Source organism: Canis lupus, chromosome 32 (assembly GCF_048164855.1).
Source record: "Canis lupus baileyi chromosome 32, mCanLup2.hap1, whole genome shotgun sequence".
Taxonomy (NCBI): Eukaryota; Metazoa; Chordata; class Mammalia; order Carnivora; family Canidae; genus Canis; species Canis lupus.
The window spans coordinates 24,708,322-24,730,235 of record NC_132869.1 but is presented as its reverse complement, the minus strand read 5'-3'; the positions used below and the strand labels follow the sequence as shown (position 1 = coordinate 24,730,235).

General features: G+C 35.7%; 1 protein-coding gene across 4 annotated transcripts in view; it reads left to right on the top strand.

The window, feature by feature from the left end:
- Nucleotides 1-21,361, top strand: part of RFX7 (regulatory factor X7) — a 132,400-nt gene extending 111,039 nt beyond the window's left edge. For all 4 annotated transcript variants that reach the window (XM_072808725.1, XM_072808726.1, XM_072808727.1 and 1 more), the window contains 5 exons: nucleotides 7,910-8,030; nucleotides 9,337-9,417; nucleotides 10,127-10,334; nucleotides 13,317-13,612; nucleotides 15,235-21,361. In XM_072808725.1, the coding sequence (XP_072664826.1) occupies nucleotides 7,910-8,030; nucleotides 9,337-9,417; nucleotides 10,127-10,334; nucleotides 13,317-13,612; nucleotides 15,235-18,510 (3,982 nt within the window). In that variant the 3' untranslated portion in view covers nucleotides 18,511-21,361. The remainder of the gene's footprint in view (nucleotides 1-7,909; nucleotides 8,031-9,336; nucleotides 9,418-10,126; nucleotides 10,335-13,316; nucleotides 13,613-15,234) is intronic.
- Nucleotides 21,362-21,914: the final 553 nt, after the last annotated feature.

Sequence of the window (21,914 nt, the reverse complement as noted above, 5' to 3'; positions counted from 1 at the left end):
ACAGTGATACCTAGGGACTTACTAGGCAGAATCAATAGACTAACATTCACCATTATAAGAGTCACAGAAAGAGAGAGAGAGAGAAAGGAACAAATTTCTTATTTGAAGAAATAATGGCTGAATAATAATGGCTTATTTGAAGAAATAATGTTTCCTCCCTAACCTGAGGAGGAAACAGATACCCAGATCCTAGAAGCTCAGAGAGTTCAAGTTAAGATGAACTCAGAGACCCACACCAAGATACATTATAATTAAAAATTTTAAAGACAAGGAGAGAATTTTTAAAGCAGCAAAAGAAAAGCAACATGTTACATACAAAGGAAACCTCCCCATTCCCCGAAAGACTGTCATCAGATTCATCAGCAAAAACATTTGCAGACCAGAAAGGAATGGCCAGATATATTCAACGTGCTGAAAGAAAAACATTTCCAGCCACAAATACTGTACCTAGCAAAGTTCACATCATTGAGATGTGAAGGAGAGATAAAGAGATTTCCAGAGAAAAGCCAAAGGAGTTCTTCACTAATAAATCAGCCTTATAAGAAATATTAAAAGGACTTCTTTAAGTGGAAAAGAAAAGATATTAATAAGAAAACATTTGAAAGAGTAAATCTCACTAGAAAGGCAAGTAGTTACTAAAGGTAGTAATCACTTATAAAGGTAGTGTGAAGTGTAGAACACAAAAGTAAAAATAACTATGGTTATAATAATTAGTTAAGGGATATATAAGATAGATACAAAAACAAAACATGGGAGGGGAAGAGTAAAGATGTTGAGCTTTAAAATGTGATCAAACTTAAGTTGTTAATGAACTTAAAATAGACTACTGTAGAGATAAGTTGTTTATGTAAGCCTTCTGGTAACCACAAAGCAAAAACCTATAGTAAATACTCATATAATAAAGAGAAAGCAGTATAAGCATACTACTAAAGAAAGCCTTCAAACCATGAAGATTGAAGGAGGAAGAAAAAAATAGAGAGGAACTAAAAAAACAGCCACAAAACAATTAAAAAGATGACAGTAAATACATACCTATCAATAATTTATTCCAAGGATGCAAGGATGGTTTAGTATCTACAAATAAATCAACATGTGATATGCAACATTAATAAATTGAGGGATAAAAATCATGATGGGCTCACTAATTGTGGAATAAGCATTTGACAGAATTCAGCATCCATTTGTGGTAAAAAAAAAAAGAAAACCCTCAACAAAATAGGTATAGAGGGAACATGTCTCAACATAATGAAGGCCATATATGACAAGCCCACAGCTAACATACCATAAGATCAGGAACAAGACATGTATGCCTACTCTCGGTACTTTTATTCAACGGAGTATTGGAAGTCCTAGCCAGAGCAATTAGGGAAGAAAAAGAAATTAAAAGCATCTAATTTGAAAAAGAAGAAGTAAAACGGTTTGCAAAAGATGTGATATTCTATATTGAAAACCCTAAAGACTCCCATCAGTGAACTCTTAGAACTAATAAACGAATTCAGTAGTGTTGCAGGATATAAAATCAGTACACAAACTTATGTTTCTATACACTAATAATGAACTGTCGAAAGAAATTAAGAAAACAATCTTACATATGATTGTATCAGAAAGAATAAATACCTAGGAATAAATTTAGCTAAGGAGGGGAAGACCTATATACTGTAAACTAAAACATTAAGGACAAAATTGAAGACACTAACAAATGGAAAGACATTCCATGTTCATGGATTGTAAGAAATAATATTGTTAAAATGTCCATGTTAGCCAGAGTAATCTACATATTTGATGCAATCCCTAATAAATTTCCAGTGGCATTTTTCACAGAAATGGAACAAAGAATCCTGAAATTTGTATGTAACCACAAAGGGCCCCAAATAGCTAAAACAGTCTTGAGAAAGAACAAAGCTGAAGGCATCACACTCCCTGATTTCAAACACTGTTAAAAGTATAGTAAGTGAAACAGTATGGTATTCACATAAAAACAAGACACACAGGTCAGTGGAACAGAGTAGAGCTGAGAAATAAACCCATGAATATATGGTCAATTAATTTATGACAAAGGAAGCCAAGAATATACAATGGAGTAAGTAAGGACAGTCTCTTCAATAAATAGGCTTGGAAAACAGGACAGCCACTTACTAGAGAATGAAACTGAACTAGTATCTTGGACCATACACGAAAACCAACTCAAAATTAGTTAGAGACTTGAACATATAACCTGAAACCATGAAACTTGGAAAACCTAGGCAGTAAGCTCCTTGACATAGGTCTCAGTGATGATTTTTTTTAATCTGACACCAAAAGTAAAACAACAAACAAAAATAAATGAGACTACATCCAGAATGCTTTGGCACAGCAAAAGAAGCCCAGCAAAATAAAAGGACAACCTACTGAATGTGAGAAAATATTTGCAAGTCATATATCTTATAAGGGATATAATACATATATATTTTATCTTAAATATCCAAAATATATAAAGAACTTATACAGCTCAGTAGCAAAAAGCAAAGCGATTTTTAAAAATGGGCAGATCTAAACAGACATTTTTCCCAAAAAGACATACAGATGGCTAAGAGATACATGGAAAGTTGCTCAACATCATTAATCATCAGAGAAATGCAAATCAAAACCAAATGAGATACATCACCTCACACCTCTTAGGATGGCTGTTATCAAAAGGACAAGCAATAACAAGTGTTGGTGAGGTAATGGGAAAAGGAATCCTTAGTGCACTGTTGGTGAGAATGTAAATTGGTGCAGGCAGCCTCTATGGAAAAAAATATGGAGATTCCTCAAAACTTTAAAAATAGAACTACCATATGACCCAGCAATTCTACTCCTGGATCCTTATCCAAAAAAGAAAACACTAATTTGAAAAGATATAGGCACTCCCATATTCATCACACTATTTACAAGAGCCAAGAATTGGAAACAACCTAAATGTCTGTTGATGGATGAAGAAATTCTGGTATACACACACACAGACACACACACACATTATTCACCAAAGAAACAAGTGAAATCTTGCCACTTTAGACAATATGGATGGACCTTGCAGGCATTATGCTAAGTGAAGTAAGACAGAGAAAGACAAATACTGTATGATCTATGTGGAATCTAAAAAAAAAAAATAATAAATAGTTAATGGATACAGAGAACTGACTCTTAGTTTCAAAAGGCAGGGGTTGGGGAGGTGGGGGAAATGGATTGAGGGGATCAAAGTATGGATCTTGAAATCATGCGTGAAGACAATAGTATGCCACGAATTGTAGTGGTCTATGGCTGACGTTAGACCATTTCAAATTTTTGCTCTAAAAAATAAATATGCTACTTTTATAACATTTTATACACATGTAACGCTGTCTTCCTTGATTTTCTACCTGGTGTAGCGTAGGGTGACCTTTTTAGATCACACTTTTTATAGAGAGTAATATGCTATTACAGTGAGCTTAAGGGCATTTTAGAGACTGTCATTGTCTTCATATGTCATATTTCGAATTCCAGCACATGTACATGTAGTGAGATATGTGTGCATGTTTTCATATAAATTATGCTATAGCCATTTTTTTTTACATCTATAAGAAAACAGGAGCTCCTATTTAATGGTTTTGAGACTTAGTATCTCAGAAGAGTATAAAAGCAACTCTGCACGATTAAAAAAAACACCTAACTTAAGATCATTGGGAGGGTTAAATAATGCAATGCATACAAAGCACTCAAAAAATGACCAGGTATGGTAAGGTATCCTAAGGCTGTACTTTTGCTCCTGGTCTTTTATGATTTTTATTTATATTTTTGTACCTCTAAGTAATGTTTAACTTTTATAGTTAATTTGTAAATGGCATGAATAACATTAAAGATGGATTTGCTGGACGGGTTTTTGAGTGATGTGTTGATGATCTTGTTGAATGTTAGGCTTAATTTCAACATCTTGAAAGTGCTACTATAAAAAAATAGAATGAGATTGAAAAAACAAAAGATCTCATTTTAAGAATGTCATTAGGATGTTATCCTGTGAACAGAACATTATTCACTCCCATTTTTTAAGTTTTGGGTAAATATAATCTAACACTGAGGTGTTAGCTGACGCTTTTTTTTTTTCCTTCAAGATTTTATTTAAATTCAAGTTCGTTCATATAGTGGAGTATTAGTTTCAGAGGTAGCATCTAGTGACTCATCAGTTGCATATAATACCCAGTGCTTATTACATCAAGTACCCTTGTTAATGCCCATTAACCTTTTACCACATCCCCCCTCACCCACTGTACCTCCAGCAACTCTGTTTTTTACAATTAAGCATCTTTTATGGTTTGCCTCTCTCTCTGTCTTTATTTTACTTTATTTTTCTTCCCTTCCTCTATGTTCATGTTTGATTTCTTAAATTCCCTATATAAGTGAAATTATACAGTATTTGTCTTTCTCTGACTTATTTTGCTTAGTTCCATCTACATCATTGCATATGGCAAGATTTCATTCTTCTTGATGACGGAGTAATATTTCAATATATATATTATATATATTTCATTATATATAATATTATATATAATGTATATATATACATTAATATTTCAATATATATTATATACACACACACACACATACTACATCTTTATCCATTCATCAGTTGATGGACATTTGGGCTCTTTCCATGTTTTGGCTATTGTGGATAGTGCTGCTATAAACATTGGGGTGCATGTGCCCTTGAAATCACTATTTTTGTATCCTTTGGATAAATATCTAGTAGTGCAGTGGCTGAGTCATAACATAGTTTTATTTTTAACTTTTTGAAGAACCTCCATACTGTTTTCCCAGAATGGCTGCACCATTTTGCATTCCCACCAACAGTGTAAGAGGGTTCCCCTCCTTCTACATCCTCACCAACATCTGTTGTTTCCTGAGTTGTTAATTTTAGCCATTCTGACGGTAACTGACACCATATGTTACTTAATCAACCTACAGTTAAAGCTATGAACCAGGAAACAGATGTAAACTAACCAAGATCTCTACATGAGCTGGAATAATCTATAGCTTGTTATGTAGCACTGATTTCAAAATTATGACTAGGTAACCTAAAACTATTTCCTCAGGTTAAAGCAAAATCATTGAATATCTGTATCTTCCCAATAGAGATTGGGCTCTAATAATGAAATCCTTTTTCTTTGAAAATTAGAACCACTAAAAATTGAAGAGGCCATCTCACGATACAGAGGCTTCCCTATCAGGGAAAAGTTTTACAATGATGTAACCCATCATTTAGGAATATAGTCATTTCCACATTTGTCAGGAAGTTGAACTGTATGACTTCTAAACTCATTGCCATTTCTGAGATCTCATAATATTAAAGAAATTGAGAACCTGTATGGTTGCTTTTAATTTGGGGCTCTATTTTCTCTTTGACATGTGAGATGTCAAAGTATTTTAATCATAAGCAGTCTTATTCTTAACATTGCCTACTTTGATTTAGGAGGAATAATTTGAGCTGTTTATACATCTACAAGGTACTTTCTTTACTTATCCACTAAAGAGTTTATTAAAGATAATATGATTGTTTAAAAAAAAAAAAAAGTCATTCTTCCAAAAGGGGAATTCCTCTTTTACATATCCTCCTTAAAAAAAAAAACTACACCCAACGTAGAGCTCAAATTCATGATCCCAAGATCAAGAGTCACGTGCTATACCAGTTGAACCCCCAAACACCTCAGGATTCCTCTCTTTAAATGGAATGGATAAGAATCAAAAAACATTTCACAATCTGAAATCACACTCAAGATTTAACAAGCAAATTTTGCATTCATCATCTTAATACTTTGCCAAAGTAAAAAATTCTGGTATACTAATATATTGAGAAAACATTAAACCTAAATCCCAGAGGGGGAGTAGAATGTATATATTGTATTTCTCATTAGACTTGTCCTGCTTCTCTTTATTTTGTGTCATTTTTTTTTAAGGTCCATACATATGCATGCTGTCATAGGAAACCAGTGAACATTGTTTTCTTTTTTCCTTATGTGTTTCTTTAAAGTTTGTTATTTTAAGTACAACATACTTAATATATTAAAATTTAATGTGACTCTTCAATCTTGTTCTTAATGCTGACAATACAGTGTGAACCAGGTAAATATAGTCACTGCCCTGGTTGAACACATAGCCTAATGGAGGTGACAAGCAACAAGTAAATTGGCTGTTACATAATTATTATAAGTCATGAGAAAAAAAGCAGTACACCAATAGGCAATATGGCAAGGAGGGCACTGCTTTAGATAGGATAGTTGTTAGAGACACTTTGAAATGACCTTGCAGCTGAGACTTTAAGAAAAGTAATCTTTCCAGGTAGAGGATGCATGTTAAAAGAACTTCATTTATATTTTCTTTCTGTGTTGATTTAAACCATAAAAATGACTGATGATTTGACTTGCTACTGAAATGGTTACGATTTGATACAATTCATTTAAATTGTCAGCACCGGAAAATAGTCACCTCTTCACTTTGTACCTTCAGCCTTGACCCCGAACCACTCAGAGTGTTACATGTAGTCTCAAGTTAAATATGACATACTTAATCTAATACTTCCTATAAAGTGAATTCTCAGTACATGTTAGCTGCTTTCCTTTCTCCCGCCTTTTCAACATTGTTGGGAATGTGTTTGCTGGGCGACTCCTCTCTCTCCACACCTCCACCAGAGGTATTTGGAATTTGGTGTGGATATAGGAAGGGCACAATCAAGAACAGTACCCTCATCTCCAAACCTGCCCCTACCGTGTCTGTTAAGGCTCCCCAGGGGCCCTACCTCCTCCTAAGTCTTGCCCAATTTGACTTCTTAAAGCCAGGTCACTTCAGGAATGTATTATATAATAGATATAAGTGTATATAATGTTTTTATATACTAGCAACAGCCAGTAGATTCAGCAGTCTACAAGAACTGAAGTCCCAGTAACCATTATACCCTGTTTACAGGCCTTCCAGTTTTTTCCATTGTTTCTTATTCCTAAATCTCTTTTTGACTCTCCACTACATGACTTTATCAAGAAGCTACTCTGGTCAATGCTGAAATAAGAGGTGAGGTGGGGAAATTTTATTGGAGTATCTTGGAATCCCTCTGCTTCCCCTTTGGTGTTTCTCAGGTAGTAGTTCTCTCAAAGGCCAGCAGTTACTGAGGAAGGCCTTGGTAGCCAGGACAAGATGTGGCCTTGGTCTGCTGCTGAACTGGTAGAGGAGGGATTGGCTTTTTACCTATGACTGGCAGACATAGAGAAAAGCAGAACACCTGATTGTGAGTGGTAGTTAAGACTTGACTTGTTTCCCTCTTCCCACTTGAAGTTACTGCTTTACAAAGTACTTTTCCTGGCAATAATAGAGTGGTGGAAGTGAAGAGAGAACACTGGACCTTTGGAATCTCTCTCTGTGCCTTCATTTTTTTCCCTTATCCGTAAAATGAGAGTGTTGGTATAGATGATTCCTAAGGTTCCTTTTAGGCCTAATATATCATGTTTCTATTTTAAACTATATAGCAGTTTTGTTTCTGCTGTCTGACTTACATAACGTGTATACTGGAAATTATCTCAGTATATGAATTTGATACTTATGTGGAAATGTAGAACCCTACTGGTTGAGCTGGATATACTCAGTTCAGAGGGCAGAGTTGGATTGTGGTTGGAAAACTTTGTACTGCAGGTATCTCTTACAGCGAGTTTTTTGGATGCTATTGAAAGCAATGGTACTGTATACCCTGAGGATGAACAAGCTAACTAAACCTGAGTTAGTCACCAAAGAATTATGATCAGTGAAAATTGTGGCAAATGACTTGAAGATGTGGTTTTTAGTTTTGTTAAAGTTGTCAAGTCATATTAAAATAGGACTGTCCTGTGTAATTCTAAGTTCTGTTGCTCTAAATTGGTCCCTCCTTCTTTTGCAGGAGCTATTGTGACAATCTTGGTTACCATCCATTAAGTGCTGCTGACTTTGGAAAGATCATGAAAAATGTCTTTCCAAACATGAAGGCACGTCGTCTGGGCACAAGAGGCAAATCTAAATATCCTTTACCAGAATGGTTTTTAGTAATCTCTTTAGTAATCACTTAGAACATCTGCTGTTGTAGTTCAACTAGCAACTATATTTAGAAATAAATTTAAGTCAACAAATATAAACAACTCAAAGTTCTTAGTAGAATAATTGCAAACATTATTTTCCTGGCTATATGTCAAACTGCAAGAGCAATAACAAATAGTGGTTTTAGGATTATGATAGATGTCACCATCTTCTGTCACTGTAATATGTGTTCTTAATGGTGTGATCTCCTTTTCTTTAACAGTAAGAATCAACTGAGATCTGCTACAGTGCAGCTATCATAAACCATATCAATAAAAGTGGAGGGAAAGAGTTTAGCTATCTTCTTCCTATAATTTAGAAACATCGGGATCTCCTTAGCAAAATATACAACATTCAGGAAAAATTCTTGTGGAATTTATACTGGAAGATTATATTCTCTTTAAAGTATTTTTTCAGCCAACCATTTAAAACCTGTATTAAAATAAAAGCCAGAGCATAGGAAAGGTCCCTCTTATGACAGACATACTTAGTAGCAAACAAAAGGAAATGAAAATTAAGAATTTATTAAAGTCCTTCCGACTCTTGGAAGAAGATTATGAAATAGAGGGGCTCTGTAATTAGAAAAACATTATTTCTCTTTACTTAGCCCTTGGCCTTTTTCAAAGCACAGAAACTTGCTTCTGTGGAGATGAGAGGAAAAGGGAAAAAAGGGACACTACTTTTCTAAAACAGCTCCAGATATCCTCTGATCACTTGTTGCATGACCCATCCTTGTTCTCTGAGTACAAGCAAAAATGTCTTGATAGACCTTTGGCATGTTATAGGTGATAATCCTGTGTGTTTCAGTGGAAAAAGAACTGAAAAGGTTAAAGCCCTTGTGACACTCTTAAGAGTTGTTTTTGTCCCAGTGCCCTGGGCTAAAGTTTCCCTGTGCTGTGCCAGGTTTCCATCTGGATATTCCTTTCCTTCTGACCTGTTTGTTGCTGGTGGTTGGCACAGCCTATTAGGAACATTTATTCATAAAATTTATAACAGATGAGAATCATTTTGTTTCATTTAAGACAGTAACATTCTATAAAGACCATTCCAGTTTCAAAAGACTGAAAGTGTCCTGAGTTTATAATATTAAGCTTTCTCTTACTGAAGAACTCTGAAAGTAGATGTTATCTCATTCTGATTTTATTATTTCATATATGGTTACTTCTCAAATGCGAATTATATATATATATATATACACACACACACACACAGTTCATTTAATTTAGAATGAGACCTTAACTGTTTATTACATATTGCTACAGTGGACTAAGGAAAAAAGCCTTTGTTCATATGCCAACACTGCCCAATCTTGATTTTCACAAAACTGGAGATGGGGTAAGAATTTTGCCTTTTCTTTTAAATAAGTAGAATTATACCTTAAGGTCAGCATTGAAATGCATACTGCATAATCTCACTTGGATAAAACAAGGGACCAGGAACTATGCCTTTTACAAAGTAGATGAAAAATTCAATCGTGGCTGAAAAATTTTAGCATATATGACTTATGTCATCATGGCTCATGAAATTAGGTGGAATGTGTGTCTAACCTGGTTTCTAATTCTATCCGTGATATATGTTGACAATATATAGTCAAGAGGAAAACTTAAGTTGTGAGGTAATATATGTAGTATGAATGTCCTTTTTTTCCTTTTTATTTACTTATATATTTATCTAATACCATTTAGGTATACAAAAAAGACTTGAGGTGGCAAAAAGTACAAAGAAGAGAAAATACAGAGAGTGGCATCGTTTGTTTTACTGATGTCATAAAAGTGTTCTAGAAAGATTCACAATATCTCTTAGCCTTCATATATATATTTAACAACCATTTAAATGTTATACTCACAGTGTTGCTGGTTGGTATAGGCATAGGCCTCTTATTTGCAAGGCTCTTATGTGCCTGCCAGCAGGGCATTTTATAAGACTTTGACCCGACAGATTTAGATTACATCTTCTAATTAAGAATGTATGTCTTTGATGTGCTTCAGTTTAAGTTCTCTGAGCTTTCTTTTATAAGTTAACTTTTCCTTTTTCCTTTGTTTAGTTGGAAGGAACTGAACCTTCTGGGCAGCTTCAAAATATTGATGAGGAAGTTATCTCTTCTGCTTGCCGTCTGGTTTGTGAATGGGCCCAGAAAGTGTTAAGCCAGCCATTTGACACAGTCTTGGAATTAGCCCGCTTCCTTGTAAAAAGTCATTATATAGGCACCAAGTCGATGGCAGCTCTAACGGTAATGGCAGCAGCACCACCAGGTACAAAATTACCATTAACAAGCTAAAAATGACAGAACTGTTACTACATTTTAGAGTTGGTAGCAAAATAAGAGTTTCGCCAAAGAACAACTTTGACTTTTTAGTGTTTGTATGAGCTTACTGTCACCTCACTTAACTAAGTTCGGATGGGTTTGTTGAACCAACAAAAATAGTAATAATTATAGTCATTTCGTTGTAAAGCTTAAGGCTGTAGTTTTTTTTATTTTCCCTATGGTATATTGCTCTACTTAAACATGAAATTTTTAAGGTTTCCCAGTTGATATTTCATTAATTTTTCCATTGCCGTTTTAAAATTTAAAGAATATGTGTATATGTATTCTTTAAGTATACATGTGTGTCTAAATTAATAAATATTAGGTAAGATTAAATTTTTTAAATGACTTGCTAGATTCCTGTTAGAAACTAATACTTATAAATAAAATGATCTTTGGATAGTGTGAGAGGTACCTTCATGTCACAAAAAGCAAACTATATGAAGCTTTATTATAAAATAGCAAGTCATTTTTTAAAATATACCTTCAAATGAATATTATTATTCAAATACGGATTGTTTCATTTGACAATTTTAGGAGTTGACAGTTTTGGAATAAACAACTCCCTCGTAAATTAATAGCTGTGTAAAGTACCTGTTCTGTTGCAAGTTTTTAAATGTCTCATTTCAGTCATACCTTATAAACCTAAGGAAGAATGAGTAAGTGGAGTTACTACTCTAGGAAATTATAATTTCTGTGAAAAATGTATTAACTTGAAACTTGTTTTCCAGAGATGATTCTTCTGTTTATTAAATGTAAATAATTTAAAATCTATAATAGATTTCTCCCAGCCACAATTATGGTTTCTTAAATAACTTCACTTTTTAAAAATCTTAATAATTTTAACAATTATTTTTCTTTCAGTTTATATTTATCAGAAGCTTTATGTATTTGGGGGGGCGGCGGGAGTATATAATTATTCTATCCTTTCATCTTACTGTCAACTGAGGACTCACTTCAGCAAAATAATCTCTTATCAGAACGTTGTCATGACTCTCTGTCTAGATTGGAAACTGTATGACTTAAATCTGTTTACTTATACATGAATAAGAGAGTGCTTGGGTAGCCTGATCTATCTAGGTAGCTTGCTTATATTACCTCATTTCTTCTCCCAGCAGTCAGGTGAGACAGGTGATATTAATTCCCATTTTACAGATCAGGAAACAGGGAGGTTAAGTAATTTGTCCATGGCCACATAAGCAGTGGGACCAGGATTTGAATTCCAATTTATTGGTCTCAAAAACCCAGGTTAACTGCATTACATCATGCTGTCTTCTAATCTTGTGGCAAAATGAGGTTTTAAAAGATATGGGCCCTTCAACTTTTTGTGTTCTCTTTCTCTTACCCTACTGACACCCAGATTAGTGCTTGAACGAGCTGAGGATTTAGGAGGTATCATGAGAAAAGAAACCTCTCAATCTTATTTCCCACATTGCTCACAAAGTCTGACTGAAAGAGTGGTGAATGATGGGATCAATGAATTTTTAAAGCATAAGTGTAAAGAAAGGTGTGTTTTTTAAACAAAAATACTGAAAATTTCATATTTAAACATTCACTTTGTGAAAGTATTCAGTAGTTTAGCAATTATATCACTACTCAGAATAGTTTAAGACTCAAAATTTTGTTCTCACCCACTACCATATTTTTTTTAAACACCTTTGGTGATTAATCTTCATCCTTTGAAGGTGAATTTGGTTTTTTATAAATATAGTCTCCATATTAAGAACAGGTTGTGTTACAAATGTCCTTTTGTAAGTCAGCTGCTTGGAAATCATTCTTGTCCAGAAACTCTGGCAGGAGGGAGACAGCTGAGCTTTGAGCCATTGGCAGAGGCTTTTGGGTACAGGTGCTGAAAAGCCAGACCCGAGGCTGGAGGCCAAGAGGGAGCAGTACAGTTTGAGCTGGATTTGAAGAGGAAAAAAATGGTATTTAGGTGATCAAAAGGAGGTCAAAAGATGAAGGATTATTGAAGAGTGTGTGGGAAAGAGTTTACAGTCACTTCTTTCTCTCCTTCCTGTCCCCTCCTCCTCCACAAGTTGTTGACGAAAAGCAGAAATTGGGCTAGAGAAAGAAAGGGCAAGGTGTACCAGCAGGGTGGTGCGGTCCTCCCCATTCCTCTCCACTGTTTCTACCAGCCACAGCTTACTTTCTAATGATCGCAGTGCTATACCCTAAATGTGGAATGAACTTTTTTAAAAAATTAATTGTATTACGACATCAAATGTTCTTAATTTAAAATTTATCTCTTGCTTAGTTTATCATTCTTTTTTTCTCAGTGTTGGTCTTACTACTGTTTTAAAAAGTTTTCTCAGTGACAGTGTTTCACAATACCTTAACCTCAGTTTTATGTAGAAACTGCTTAACTACTCTTATGTCATACTGGAATAATTGTATAGAACAATTAAAATAGTACCTCTTTTTGTGGATTTCTGGTAGAATTAAAGACTTGTTCTCCCTATACACATTTTTCTAAATATGAATAATTTCAGCAAATATTTATTGAATGCCCCTTGTGAGCTGAATATTTAAGTCATGAAAATGCATGGATTTCTAATTAGAGAACTAAACGAAGGAAATTTCTGACATCTCATAAAATGTGAAACATGCTCCCTTGGTATTTATTTATCTTAGCTTCTACATGTTTATGACATAGCTACTACTCTTTTCAACATTTTTATCTGTTATTACTGATTTACCTGAAACTGTCACCTGAATTGGACCATATTTTAAGGTATCAATTAAAACCATACTGGCAAATGTTTATAAACGAAAGTCTAACACTTATATTTTAAAAAGAGATTATAAGTTAAAATTTGCTGGTTTGGGTTGCTTTGTCCAGTAGATGGCTACATGTTCAAAGAAATTGAGTTGTAACTGCCTTCTATAAAACAGAGTATTTATTTTAGCTTTCTTTTCTGTTTATTTTCAGGAATTAAAGGAATTACCCAGCCTTCTGCTTTTATACCTACAGCTGAGAGTAATTCTTTTCAGCCTCAAGTGAAGACTTTGCCTTCTCCTATTGATGCTAAACAGCAGTTGCAACGGAAAATTCAGAAGAAGCAGCAAGAACAGAAACTACAGTCCCCTTTGCCAGGAGAATCCTCAGCAAAAAAACCAGAAGGCACTACAACCAATGGAGTGACTAATCTTTCTAATGGAAATCCTGCAATCCTTTCTCCTCAGCCTATTGGTATCGTTGTGGCAGCTGTCCCTAGTCCCATTCCGGTAATATCATTAACTAAATAGTATAGTATTAGACTTCATTGGGATGATGGGAGATAATTTATTTAATTAAAAGTGGTACATAAGGGGCGCTTGGGTGGCTCTGTCAGTTAAGTGGCTGCATTCAGCTCAGGTCATGATCTTGGGGTCCTGGGATCAAGCTCTGTGTCAAGGAGTCTGCTTTTCCCTCTCCCTTTATGCTCCCTCTCGCTCGCTCTCACTCAAGTAAGTAAATCTTTATTTTAAAAAATAAATAAAAATGCCACATAAGAAGGAGGCAAGTATTGGTATAGATTCAGTTACAGATTGATTTTTGTGAACACAGATAAATTCAGTTTCAGTCAGTTGTCTTTTAAAGATTTTATTTATTTGAGAGAGAGAGAGAGAGAAAGTGCGGGCGGGCACAGAGAGAGAGGGAGAGAATCTCAAGCAGATTCTTTGGTCAGTGGGTGGAGCCTGACACGGGGCTCAATCCTATAACCTTGAGAACATGACCTGAACCATAATAAAAAAGACACCTAACTGACTGAGCCACCCAGGTGCTCTGTCAGTTTTTTTTTTATTCACAATATACAATGTTAAGTACAAAGCTATAAAATGAACACAAGTGAAAATACAAAGATTTAAGACATGCACAGTATGCACACATGACCAGTCACAGCTTTAGCTAAGAGATGAGTCATTTTGAGAATTATTTCATCCCTACCTAAGCCAAGATGATCAATTGCAAACTTTTTTTTTTAAACTTTTCTTCTTTTTAACATTCAGATGGTGCAGAGTTGTAACTCGTATTGATAACACTTTAATATAGACCTATTGCTGTGGCTTGCTGGACATAGGACCTTGGACAAGTCCCTTAGCTATTCTGAGTCTATTTCCTTATTACCAAACAGGTTATGGAGGGACTTTTAAAATGAGAGGACAAAAAAATAATAAAATAAGAGGCATCATGCCAAAAAAAGTGGTCTTTTATGTTATTGATAATATCATTAAGGAGATCTTTTATCTTTGTTTTTCTTATCATCATCATTACCATCGTGTCATTAAAACATGGTATAGCTGGTAACCACACTTATGTGCTATTCACTGTAGAGCAAACTTGGGGAGACAGTAGTTTTATCTGAGACCTTACCCACTGTGGTTTAATTGCTAATGTCCAAGGTAGACTCATAAAACAATCATTTTCTTGACCCAGAGGTAGATACCTTTATAGTTGCATGTTTTTTCAAGATTTTGTCTTCTTTTCCTATAATCTCCTTAAAAATGATTATTTTGGCAAGTATTCATCACAAATGTGAAATTTTTAGTCCTATTTATTGAAAAGTATCTTAATGTTTTTTCTTACGTACTTTACAACTATATTTCACTGTGCATTTTTTTATAACATTTATGTTTCTGATTGTATAGAACCTGGTCTAACATAGATAGAGATATAATAAGATAGATGTCAGATAGATATCTAGATAGGTAGGTAGATTGATATAGAACTCTTGTCTAACAGAGAAACTTTTTTTCTTTTTTAGCATTACCTTTATTAAATGCCTTAATACTATACTGATATGTGAATTTCTATTTATATCCTAGACTTGTTAAATCAGACTTTCCTGTTTTCTGCCTTTTAACAGGTCCAGAGGACCAGGCAGTTGGTAACTTCACCCAGTCCAATGAGTTCTTCTGACGGCAAAGTTCTTCCCCTCAATGTACAAGTGGTCACTCAGCACATGCAGTCTGTGAAACAGGCACCAAAGACTCCTCAGAACGTTCCAGCCAGTCCTGGTGGGGATCGTTCTGCCCGGCACCGCTACCCTCAGATCTTACCCAAACCAGCCAACACCAGTGCACTCACCATTCGCTCCCCGACTACTGTCCTCTTTACTAGCAGTCCCATCAAAACCGCTGTTGTACCCACTTCACACATGAGTTCTCTAAATGTGGTGAAAATGACAGCAATATCCCTCACGCCCAGCAACAGCAATGCCCCACTTAAACATTCTGCCTCAGTAAACAGCGCTACAGGAACAACAGAGGAATCAAGGACCATTCCCCAGATCAAGAATGGTTCTGTTGTTTCACTTCAGTCTCCTGGATCCAGGACCAGCAGCACTGGGGGAGCATCTGCTGTGGAAGTCAAGATGGAACCCGAAACATCATCAGATGAGCAGCCTGTACAGTGCCAAGAGAACGCTGATGGGACTAAAGCTCCCAAAGCAACAGCTAGTGCCCTTTTGGGGCAGAAAAGTAATACAGATGGAGTAGTGCAAAAACCTTCGAATGAAGGTATCATTGAAGTAAAAGCAACTAAGGTCTGTGACCAGAGGACCAAATGTAAAAGTCGCTGTAATGAAAGTCTGCCAGGCACTTCAACAGGCAATAATCCAAGCACTGGCACTCTCTCAGTTGCCACTCAGAACTTAACTTACACCAGCACCAGCTCACCAGCTAATGGTGACTCAATAAATAAAGACCCTAAATTATGCACTAAAAGTCCAAGAAAGCGACTATCTTCTGCATTGCAAGAGTCCCAGGTGCCTCCCATAAAGAAACCAATTGTGGAACAGCTTTCTGCAGTTACTATAGAAGGTCAGAAACCAGGCAGTGTTGAGAAGGACCAAAAGGTTCCACATTCAGGGAAAATAGAAAGTTCAACAGCCGGTGCTCAGATTCCTAGCAAGGTATCAATAAATGTCAGTTCACACATGGTGGCAAATCGACCCTTGAATTCTTCTGCTCTCCTTGCTAGTGATTCAGCTTCAGAACAGCAAACACCATCATCGTCTCCAGATATAAAAGTAAAACTTGAAGGGAATGTCTTTCTTTTGGACAGTGATTCAAAACCAGATGGTAGCTTTAATTCAAATGAATGGCAACAGGTCAGTAAGGATTCTGAGTTTATATCTGCCGGCTGTGAACAACAGCAAGATATCAGTGTTATGACAATTCCTGAGCACTCTGATATCAATGACTTAGAGAAGTCTGTTTGGGAATTAGAAGGAATGCCACAGGACACATATACTCAGCAGCTGCAAAGCCAGATACAAGAATCTTCTTTGAATCAAATACAAGCACAGTCTTCAGATCAGTTACCTCTACAGTCTGAACTGAAAGAGTTTGAGCCTTCTGTTTCCCAAACAAATGAAAGCTACTTTCCTTTTGATGATGAGCTTACACAAGATAGTATTGTGGAAGAGCTGGTGCTTATGGAGCAGCAAATATCAATGAACAATTCTCATTCTTACGGTAACTGTTTGGGAATGACTCTTCAAAGTCAGTCGGTAACTCCAGGAGCTCCAATGTCATCTCATGCCTCCAGTGCCCACTTCTATCATCCAATCCATAGCAATGGCACTCCAATCCACACACCCACACCCACTCCTACCCCAACCCCGACCCCGACCCCAACCCCAACTCCAACATCAGAAATGATTGCTGGGTCTCAGAGTCTGTCACGGGAGAGCCCTTGCTCCAGGTTAGCCCAGACCACACCTGTGGATAGTGCTTTAGGAAGTAGCCGACACACACCCATTGGTACTCCACATTCTAACTGCAGCAGTAGTGTCCCTCCCAGCCCTGTTGAATGCAGGAATCCATTTGCATTTACCCCAATAAGCTCCAGTATGGCATATCATGATGCCAGCATTATCTCAAGTAGTCCTGTGAAACCAATGCAAAGACCCATGGCCACGCACCCTGACAAAACCAAGCTTGAATGGATGAATAATGGGTATAGTGGGGTTAGTAATTCATCAGTTTCTGGCCATGGCATTCTCCCAAGCTATCAGGAACTAGTGGAAGACCGTTTTAGGAAACCTCATGCTTTTGCTGTGCCCGGACAGTCTTACCAATCTCAATCCAGACATCATGACACTCACTTCGGTCGTTTAACTCCTGTCTCTCCTGTGCAGCATCAAGGTGCCACTGTAAATAACACCAACAAACAGGAGGGTTTTGCAGTCCCTGCCCCGCTTGATAATAAAGGAACTAATTCATCTGCCAGCAGCAACTTCAGATGCCGGAGTGTGAGCCCTGCTGTTCATCGCCAACGTAATCTTAGTGGAAGCACCCTGTATCCAGTATCTAATATCCCCCGATCTAATGTGACCCCCTTTGGAAGTCCAGTAACCCCAGAAGTTCATGTTTTCACAAATGTTCACACAGATGCATGTGCCAACAACATAGCTCAAAGAAGTCAATCAGTTCCATTGACAGTCATGATGCAGACAGCCTTCCCGAATGCTCTTCAGAAGCAAACAAACAGTAAAAAAATAACCAATGTTTTGTTGAGTAAACTTGATTCTGACAATGATGATGCAGTGAGAGGTTTGGGCATGAACAACCTGCCCTCCAATTACACAGCCCGGATGAATCTCACTCAGATTTTGGAAACTTCCACTGTTTTTCCTAGTGCCAATCCGCAGAATATGATCGATTCCAGCACTTCTGTTTATGAATTCCAAACACCATCTTACCTCACTAAAAGTAATAGCACCGATCAGATCAGTTTTTCTCCTGGAGATAATCAAGCACAATCAGAAATCGGAGAGCAACAATTAGATTTCAATAGCACTGTTAAAGACCTGTTGAGTGGAGACAGCTTGCAAACCAACCAGCAGCTGGTAGGTCAGGTAGCATCTGATCTCACTAATACTGCGTCTGATTTCTCTAGTGATATCAGGTTGTCTTCTGAGCTCTCAGGCAGCATCAATGATTTGAACACTTTAGACCCAAACCTACTGTTTGATCCAGGTCGTCAGCAGGGACAAGATGATGAAGCTACACTGGAAGAATTAAAGAATGACCCATTATTTCAACAAATTTGCAGTGAATCCATGAGCTCTATGACTTCATCAGGTTTTGAGTGGATAGAAAGCAAGGACCATCCTACTGTTGAAATGTTGGGTTAAATAGTGTTTTATAATATGTAGCACACTGTATCTAAAGACATATGTATTGTATTTGTCTTAATGGAAGTGCCTCCCGCAGCAGAAACACTTACTATTAATTGTGACATTTTAAAAGAGTTTGCTGCAGAAGTGGTTTCTTCTTCAGTAGGAAATGGTTAGACTCGCCTCAGTTCTTAACAAGTTTCTGAAGACAGTAGGCTGTAGAGGAACAAGTATTAGGTTTTAAATTTTGTAATGTTCCCCCATTTAATCACATCATTTGCTAGTAAACAATTGACTAACCAGCTTTTACAAGAGCAGTCTAGATCTTTATTTTGTATAAGTTCATTTTAATTCATCAGTTGATCTGCACAGAATGTAGAGGAAACCATTGATTTTAGGGTATAGGCTATTTTGTTGTTGGCATTATCTTTTAGATATGAAATCATAGCTAAGGTAAACTGTAGACAAGAAGGTCTTCCTTGAAGCAGGGATAATATTCAGGTTATTACTGGTATTTAGGCTTGAAGCATAGAGCTACTGTAGAAAGAAAAAAATCTCTGTAGGACTTTCTGGGACTTCAGTACCATTTGCACCTGCATTTTGAAGGGCTTAAATAGGAGAAAATAATGGAAAATTAAATATTAATTTAAGGAAAGCAAAAGCTGCACTAAAATTTTTAAGAGGAAAAACTAGTAGCCATTTAATATTTGTGACCTTGCATTAGTCTTATTTTAAAATTTAATTTTTAGTATGGAGCCAGCACACACACAGAGACATTCATGTACCTGTGTGCGTGCACACACACACGTAAATAACTCCAAATACTGTAATGTAATAGAATAAATACAAGCATGTTAGAAAAAATATCTTTATGTTTTATCTGGTATTTGAGACGGGAATTTAGAAGGAAAATAAAAGCATTTTCTTAATCACAACGGCTACATGCACATGTTAAAATTCTATTTAAGATTTAATTTGAAGCTTTTGATTACAATATCCTTAAGTCCTCAATTTAATGACTGACTTCTTCACTCTTGAAAACAGTAATACAAGTCGATCATGGGATCCCTTTGAAAAACAAACTAGAGGGAGATGACATCAAAACACATTTCACCACATGAGGTCTGAAGCCACAAATCTTTATGTCACTGATAAAACAAAGGGGATATCAGTAGTACTTGAAGAAGAGGAGCATTTTATTACATGCTTAATTTATTTATTGTGATAACCACGATTGCAAAAGCAGCACTCAGGATTTGTTTTAAAATGTTTCTCTGTATGGCTCCCATTTTGTTTTATGAATGATTATTTATGAATTTCTTGTTGACACAAATCTGCTCACTAGCTGACAGCTCCATTTGAGTGAATTTTTAGGAATCCTTTCAAATAGGTTTAAAAATTGCCATTAAGTTTTTAAAGCTAACATTAAACCATTGCTATGCTACCTTGAACCTAAGCAAAGCTTTCCTTCCCTTTAAGCCAATCAGAAGACTACAATCAATGAATATTTAACAAATGCTATGAAGGGTTTAATTTAAATAAGGTTTCATTGTTCAATAAATTTGCAAGGTAGGGTATTAACATATTTTGATAAATAAACGGTGCTAGGGTTGGCTCAGAGGTTTATATATTGATATGTCTTAGTTATTGGCATTTGTGTGTGTTTGCTGTTATCTTGATTTAATGGTCTGTTAGATATTTTTTTCTTGATGCTAGTTATTTCTTCACTGTACATTGAGACACAGCACTACTGCACACCAAAGTATGCAATACCCAAAGGAAACTGTGTGATTTCTTTTAACAAATGATGGGAGCCTTTCTATATGAGATACTCTGAAAAGGAGATTTTGAGGCCATTCTAATCCCTTGTTTACATTATTAGCTTCCTACTAATATAAAAATAACAGAAATCTTTTTTTATAAAAATATAAAGACTGGAGGATTTTTAACCCTCTGTACAGTATTGCAGCAAACACTTTAAATTTGGTTGAATTCGTCCAGCAAACTTTCTGGGGTTCATATATTGCACTAAATTTGTTGAACCTGTGGTAGGCACATCTCTTAGGATAAATGCAACCAATACAGTCCACAGATTAAACTTTTTAAATGTGTTTCATTATGAAAAGACAAAATGTCATCAAAGTGACAGATAAAATTGTCTTATGTAGCAATGTGCATTGATCTCAATGAGATATTTCTATTTCTTATTCTCTTACATGAGAATATTACAGCAGGAAGAATTAAGTTTAGTTTGCTTCACCATGTTAATACATGATCACAAAATGTGCATGAGTGTTATTGACTTATCTTGTACAGTACTAGGTATTCCTGTAACCACTTTTTTTTTTCTTGGCTGTATTAAAACTGGTTCAGTGTTAACCAGGCAAGCATAGTTATTCACAAGTTATTTACTTTTTTATGTTTACTAATTCTGCTTAGTTATTGTTGAATATGTTCTTTCTCAAATTATTTTCATTGTTTTCATGTTTAAAACATTTTTCATACTGTTTATCATGATAAGACTTCATGAAGTAAATAATTTTGCATATAATTGCAATAAGCACTGACTTTTGAACTGAAAAGAAGGAAAGTGTTTTTTTGTTTTTGTGCAGTGCATCTGAGGTTCATATAATAGTCTTGTACTATAATGTGCTTTACTACACCATAAATGACAAAAAACAAGCCCTGTTTCATGTTTTCATTTAGTGCAAAAAGTCAGATTTCCCCAGTGTTTTGTTGTCTGTTGTACCTGCTGAAACTACAGTAGTTGAATATTGCAGTAGCATTTCAGTTCTCTTTTTTTATTGAAAGTGCTCAAAAATTGTTTTTTAAATGTTTTCAAAAACAATTAAAAACATTTTATATTAAACTGACTGAGTCTTAAGGTGATTTGTGGGAATCTTTTATATATAAGCAGTATGCCATTTTCAGACAGACTTGATGCCATTCTTCCTTAGATCTCATGAAATTCATAGAAATGGATAAAAATCCACACAGGGCTGAACAGTCCTCTTAATCTGCTCTCTACTATTAATCTAGAAGGATACACAGAACTTATTTTGTCAGAACTCTAATGTTCACTTAGGATTTTATTACTGATGAGTGGGACATGGCACAGAGTTTTATGTTGTCCCAGAAAACATCTTTGCTTTTACTTATTCACAGAATGTTTGCTTTAAAACATTAGTCTGTGGGGTACCTAGATATGTATATTTTTGAAGCTTTGAATAGAAAAATAGTAGGGAGAAGTGGAGAAAATTCTAAAGGACAACTGTGCCCCCAAACCAATGTAGACATTTTGGTGAGCCAGAAATACAAAATGAACTGAACTTGTAAACCAGAACCTGAGCTGTAGGTATGGATGGAATCAGAAATGAGCAGGTAAAAAATTTCAATTCCTACAGAGTAATAAAGTACTTGAA